Source organism: Ascaphus truei, unplaced genomic scaffold, assembly GCF_040206685.1.
Source record: "Ascaphus truei isolate aAscTru1 unplaced genomic scaffold, aAscTru1.hap1 HAP1_SCAFFOLD_97, whole genome shotgun sequence".
In the NCBI taxonomy this organism is placed as follows: domain Eukaryota; kingdom Metazoa; phylum Chordata; class Amphibia; order Anura; family Ascaphidae; genus Ascaphus; species Ascaphus truei.
The window spans coordinates 703,502-710,465 of NW_027457309.1; the positions used below are offsets into that span (position 1 = coordinate 703,502).

General features: G+C 42.9%; 1 protein-coding gene across 5 annotated transcripts in view; it reads left to right on the forward strand.

Annotated features, from left to right (window-relative positions):
* LOC142486596 (leucine-rich repeat-containing protein 37A2-like) overlaps positions 1–6,580 on the forward strand; it is a 176,660-nt gene extending 170,080 nt beyond the window's left edge. For 3 of the 5 annotated variants that reach the window (XM_075585188.1, XM_075585189.1, XM_075585190.1), the window contains one exon: positions 6,465–6,579. In XM_075585188.1, coding sequence (XP_075441303.1) covers positions 6,465–6,496 — 32 coding nt within the window. In that variant the 3' untranslated portion in view covers positions 6,497–6,579. Of the gene's footprint in view, positions 1–6,464 lie in introns of all 5 variants that reach the window. The other 2 variants (XM_075585191.1, XM_075585192.1) reach the window with 1 other exon arrangement.
* The last annotated feature ends 384 nt before the right edge of the window (positions 6,581–6,964 follow it).

Here is a 6,964-nt window from a genome sequence, read left to right on the forward strand (position 1 = left end):
AAGTGTGTCTTAAGGTGGGTCTTAAAGGTGGATAGAGAGGGTGCTAGTCGGGTACTGAGGGGAAGGGCATTCCAGAGGTGTGGGGCAGTCAGTGAAAAAGGTTTAAGGCGGGAGAGGGCTTTAGATAAAAAGGAGGTAGAAAGAAGACATCCTTGAGCAGAACGCAAGAGTCGGGGTGGTGCATAGCGAGAATTTAGGGCTGAGATGTAAAGAGGGGCAGAAGAGTGTAAAGCTTTAAAAGTGAGCAGAAGAATGGAGTGTGAGATGCGGGATTTGATTGGAAGCCAGGAGAGGGATTTCAGGAGGGGAGATGCTGAGACAGATCTAGGAAAGAGTAGAGTGATTCTGGCAGCAGCATTTAGGATAGATTGTAGGGGAGACAGGTGAGAGACAGGAAGGCCGGACAGCAGGAGGTTACAGTAATCAAGACGGGAGAGAATGAGGGCCTGAGTCAGAGTTTTAGCAGTCAAGCAACAGAGGAAAGGGCGTATCTTTGTTATATTGCGGAGGAAAAAGCGACAAGTTTTAGAAATGTTTTGAATGTGAGGGGCGAATGTGAGAGAGGAGTCGAGTGTGACCCCTAGGCAGTGTGCTTGGGCTACTGGGTGGATGATCGTAGTTCCAACAGTAATGTGGAAGGAGGTAGTAGGGCCAGGTTTGGGAGGAAGTATGAGGAGCTCTGTTTTAGCCATGTTGAGTTTAAGGCGACGGAGGGCCATCCAGGATGATATAGCAGAGAGACATTCAGAAACTTTGGTCTGTATAGCAGGTGTAAGGTCAGGTGTTGAAAAGTATATTTGTGTGTCGTCAGCATAGAGGTGATATTTAAACCCAAAAGATGTTATTAGGTCACCTAGAGAGAGTGTGTACAGAGAAAAGAGAAGAGGTCCCAGGACAGAGCCCTGGGGTACCCCCACAGAGAGATCAATAGAGGAGGAGGTGTTAGCAGACGAGACACTGAAAGTACGATGGGAGAGGTAGGATGAGATCCAGGATAGAGCTTTGTTCCGAATACCAAGAGTATGGAGAATGTGAAGGAGAAGAGGGGGGTCCACGGTGTCAAATGTTGCAGAGAGGTCGAGTAATATGAGCAGAGTGTAATGACCTCTGTCTTTGGCAGCATGGAGGTCGTCAGTTATTTTAGTGAGGGCTGTTTCTGTGGAGTGAGCAGTGCGGAAGCCAGATTGTAGAGGGTCTAGGAGAGAATAGGTGTTGAGAAAATGGAGCAAGCGAGAGAATACAAGACGTTCAAGGAGTTTAGAGGCAAAAGGCAGGAGGAAGACAGGTCGATAGTTAGAAAGACAGGTAGGGTCAAGCTTGCTGTTTTTGAGTAATGGTATGACTGTTGCATGTTTGAAGGAGGATGGAAAGGTTCCAGAGCAGAGGGAGGAGTTAAAAATGTATGTGAGCGTAGGGATTATAGTAGGAGCAAGTGGTTTTAGGAGATGGGAGGGAATGGGGTCAAGAGGGCAAGTGGTAGAGGGAGAAGTGGCGATCAACAGCGACACATCCTCCTCTGAGACAGTGGAAAAAGAGTCAAGGAAGGCAGGAGGAGAGTTAGGAAGAGGTGTAGGATGGGAAGAAGAAACAGAGGGGATGTTCTGACGTATGGATGCCACCTTTTCCTTAAAATAGTCAGCAAAGTCCTGATCGGAGATGGAGGAAGGAGAGGCAGCTGAGGGTGGTTTGAGTAGAGTATCAAAGACAGAGAACAGTCGGCGTGGGTTAGACTTGTGCATGTTGATTAGTGCTGAAAAGTAGGCTTGTTTAGCTTGCGAGAGGGCAGAGTTGAAACAGTATAGCATAAATTTGTAGTGAAGGAAGTCTGCGAGAGTGTGAGAATTCCTCCAGAGGCGTTCAGAGGAACGAGTGGAGGAACGCAGCATGCGTGTGTGGGAATTTAGCCAGGGTCTAGGGTTAGAAGGGCGAGTGCGGCAGAGAGAAAGTGGGGCATGTAGATCAAGAGAGGAGGACAAGACAGAGTTGTAGTTCCTGACCAGGCTGTCGGGGTCTGTAGCAGAGCTGAGAGAGGAGAGGGAGGAGCGTAAAGTGGACTCAAAGTCAGGTAAGTGAATAGAGCGCAGGTTTCTGCAGAACCGGGGTGTAGATGGAGGTGGAGAAGGGGAGAAGCGAGATAGAGAAAATGAGATGAGATGATGGTCAGAGAGAGGAAAAGGAGAAATCGGAGAGAGAGAAGTTCTTAGTGAAAACCAGGTCTAAGTAGTGGCCATCCTTGTGGGTGCTGGCTGCAGTCCACTGTTGAAGGCCAAAAGAAGAGGTTAGAGAAAGAAAGCGGGAAGCCCAAGGGAGAGAGGGGTCATCAATGTGGCAATTGAAGTCCCCAAGGAGAAGAACAGGGGAGTCTGAGGAGAGGAAGAAAGAGAGCCAGGATTCAAAGTGAGAGAGAAAGGCAGAAGGGGGATGAGTAGAGGTAGGTGGGCGATAGATGACCGCCACATGAACAGGGAGAGGAGAGAAAATCTGGACAGTGTGAGCCTCAAAGGAGGGAAAAGCAAGAGAGGGAGGAATAGGAAGGGTTCGGTAACGACAGAGAGAGGAGAGCAGGAGCCCCAAGCCTCCACCCCTGCCATCAGTGCACGGAGTGTGGGAGAAGGAAAGGCCACCATAGGAGAGGGCAGCTTCCAGAGCAGAGTCAGACTGAGTGAGCCAGGTCTCAGTTATAGCAAAGAGAAGCAGGGAGTGAGAGAGAAAGAAGTCATGCACAGAGAGGAACTTGTTAGAGAGGGAGCGAGCATTCCAAAGGGCACAGTAGAAAGGGAGAGAGGAGGGAGGGTGGCAGGGGATGGGTATGAGGTTGGAGGGGTTGACACCAGAAGGAGTAGAGGTTGCAGTTGGCAGGCGAGGACGAGCGCATGTAGGAATAAGACAGGGACCAGGATTGGGAGAGATATCCCCAGAAGCAAGGAGGAGAAGCATGGATAGAAAGAGAATGTGTGAGGAGGATTTGTAGGTGTGTGTTTTAGTGCAGGGGATATAGCTGTGTGGTGTCAGAGGACGCAGGTAAGAAAGGAGTTCATGTGAACAGAGAAGTGGTGAAGGAAGGAGAGATGGAGATATATGAATGGAGTTAGAGACATACTGAGGCTGGTAAAAAGAAGTGCATAATTTGAGAAGAAGTGAAGTCACAGCAAATACAGTATAAATGGTAAAGGCAGCATCACAGCAGTAATGATGCAGTCTGGTATAGATGATATCCTCCTTTCCAGCGTAGTTCAAATGCAGGAATCAGGGCCAGATGGGGTGTCCACTTCTTCCTCACTTTTTTTGAACTTCCTTTTAAACTTCAGTTGTTCAGTAGTCATGCCACTTATAATGGGCCACTTGGATATGGGCTGCAGGCAGACTAGCTGTTCTGACTGGGTTTATATAGGCCTAAAAAGTCACCTGACAGCGTGGTTCTGTCTGCTTAATTAGCACATCTGAGGCACATTCAAACAAATGGTTTTCTACACAGGGTGTTCCCTGCCTAGGTGGCAACACTTAATTTGATTAGGGGTAGACAGAAAACAGCATTCAAATATGGTTTTTACCTAGCATTGGATCACTTGCATATACTATATAATACACACAGCAAAGGCTTCAATGATGATTTAGAGATGGTTTTTACCTAGCATTGGATCACTTGCATATACTATATAATACACACAGCAAAGGCTTCAATGATGATTTAGAGATGGTTTTTACCTAGCATTGGATCACTTGCATATACTATATAATACACACAGCAAAGGCTTCAATGATGATGAACTAGAACCACTGGCGTCTAGACGACACTCTATTAAACCACCCAGAGGTAGAGACGAGAATAAAGACATCCTTAGAGGACTATTTTAAAATAAATAAGGGATTAGTAAACTCTTTAGCAACTCTTCGAGAAGGAAGGAGAAATTGAAATTGACAGAAGAATTAATGGAAAAAATTGTAAGTTTACAGTAGAACAGAAAAATACAAATGACCTCTCATAAAAGATCTACAAAGCTCTCACTTTGGTCAGGGAGGAGCTAAGACAGATGCAATGAGAGGACACTGAGAAAGCCCTCAAATGGACTAAACGGGTCTACTACGATAAAGGTAACAAAGGTTGTGATGTGGAATGTGAACCCGAGTCTCGACTGTTGTGTGAAAATTGAATCACAATACTCCAAACCATGGTCCCTGCTTTCCATACTTTGGATGAATACAGGAAAATGTCCTAAACAGAAACTCCCCATACTAAATGTACTGACGTTCATTCTAGAAAACAAAAGTGAAATGGAAGCTATGTGCTTCACCCTCCCAACTCATCCCAATCTTTGAGAATCCAAATCCCTCCCCTGGAAAAATTATAATATAGTAAGTATAGGTGACTTAATGCAGAGAGGTAAATCCTTATCAAAAATATCTCGGATAAATTAGAATTCCCAGAATTAACACTTTTCAAAAGAATATGTAGACAAGGGAAATATAGCGTTGGAAATTTATCGAGAAATGTCTGATCATGTACAAATGAGAAAATGGGTGGATGATTTAAATATAGAAATTGCAAGAGAGATTTGGGAGGATATCTGGGACAATGCCTCAAAGACATTGATCTGCACCGATGTCTGCATTGATGACAAAAGAGAACATTTACAAACTTTTATTTAGATGGTACCCAACCCCTCATGGACAAGAACAGATTTCCCCCTCCCCACCCCCCCAATATAAGGACTAGGCTGGAGGAAATGTTGCAAATCAGAGACATGGCACATGTCTGGTGGCTCTGCGCTATAATCCAGAGATACTGGATAATGATCCAGAGAATCATAGAAGAAACGATAGAGCTAAAAATATGTCCTTGATATACATTCTAGCTAAGTCGGTAGAAAATGTAAATCACCACACATATGGATTGATTTCTCACATTATAACAGCTGCAAGATGTGCAATATCAGCAGCATGGAAAAACCACATTATCCCATCACTAAGAATAGTATAACAGATCATTGATGGAGTAATGCTCATGGAGAGACTAACATCTCTCCTGAGACAAACAGTACTACTAAAAGATTTGACAGGACCTAGGATCCATGGATAGGGAGATGAGGCCCTATGGGGTGATTGCTGTACTATGTTCTATTCTCTCTTGTTCTATTCTCTTTTGACAACATAAACTATTTGATAGGCAACTAGATGGGAAAGAAATATACAAAAAATGCATTAAAGGAAACCTGATGATCTTAGTATCTTGCAGAATATAAAAAATACTATGCTAATATGAATATGAAAATGTACAAGATGTCCCAGGGCCGGCCAAGGTCCTTGCCGGGGGGTGCTTCTCCCCCTTTCTCTCCCCCCTATTTCCCTCCCCTTCTCTGTCTGTTTGTCTCACCCCCCCTCCTCCTTTCTCTATCTCTTTCTTAGGATGCAACCCTTGGGGACAGGGGAGGAAAGAAAAAATGTTTATTGGAAACTATCTGTACCCATTCCAGTCATGTGCTCATGACAACCCTGTATCTTTGTTTATATACTTCCAATAAAAAAAGATTGAAATAAAAAAGAAAATGTACAAGATATTGATTGATGAGTCTCTCCTCCCCTTTTCCCTTCCCCTAGTGTCCATATCTATAACCACTATTTTCTCTTCCTCCCCCAATGTAATACTTTAATAAAATACAAGTTATATAAAAAAAAATAGGTTTAACCATATTTTATTTAAAAACAGATAGGTTAAGTTATTATCCAGCTCTAGTAGCTTTTGTGTTTGAAACTTCAGTAACCTACTTGTTCGATTCATTATAAAAGAAACTCAAATGCATTGTTTAGTTCTGAAATTATTGGTGGAATCTACTGAATGTATTAGAAATACGTAGACATATGGCCTTTTTCTATAAAGTGGAATAGCGCCAATCTGCAGTTACAAGACTGAAAGCCCTGTTCTAGTAATTGGGGCTTTCCGCACGGTATAAAATAAGTCCCATAGTCTGTAACTGTTTTGTGTTGGTGCACAAGACTCCCATTTCAGTTTAGGCATACATCTATTTTGTTACAGTTTAAGATTAACACACTTCCGTTTTTACATTTCCCACCAAAGGCATCTGTATATCAAGCCAATGTTGGCACAAAACCGCTGTTTTATTCTGCACCTAAGTATCAAAGCATTTTCCCCCCTTTGCCCCAAACTTGCGGAGTATCAGTAGGAGGAGTTGGGGAGAGTTGCATGATGCACATGTTATAATGATATTTATTACATGCTGCGTCTCTACATAATTTTTCCGCTTTTGTTTGCCATAAAAATTCTGCCAAATCTTTTGGTGATGCCAAAGATTCTGCATTAAAACTGTTCTTAAATATGTCACAGCTCTGCTCCAAAAAATAGCTTCAAAGCACACACTTTACTCTGCTTTGATACATAGACTCCTAATCAGGTCATTGAGGATTAGGGACATGATTTTAAGATTTGCTAAGAATGTTTTTCTTTTTAGCGATGAAGCTGAAAAAGTCTGGAGAAGAGTGACGTGCTGCTTACATTTATAAATGAATGTTATCTCAGTAGCACAGTTTGGTACTATATCTGAATAAACAATTACATATTGATCATACTTACTGTAAGAATTGTTTATTTAGCATAAGTTGATGTTCTTAGAATGTTAGAACCCAATGATAGGTAGAGTTAGTAAGAATTGAAAGGACTGTTGGACAATTTCTCTCTCTGTTACTCTGTGAAGGACAAAATCTTGAAACTCATGGTATGATGAAAATAGTTCCCAAATGTCATCAGTATCATATTCAGAGTGATAAATGCTGGAAAACACAGATGTTGATTCAACTCCAATATTCTGAATTTAGAAATTACTGTCACAGGCTACCTCACTGTTACGTCAAACACTCTATTTCCATTGGCTCAGTGCGACAAGATTGGTGTAAAGCAGACATGGTTCCTATATCTAAAAAGTGAGCTAGATCACAACCAGGGAATTACAGA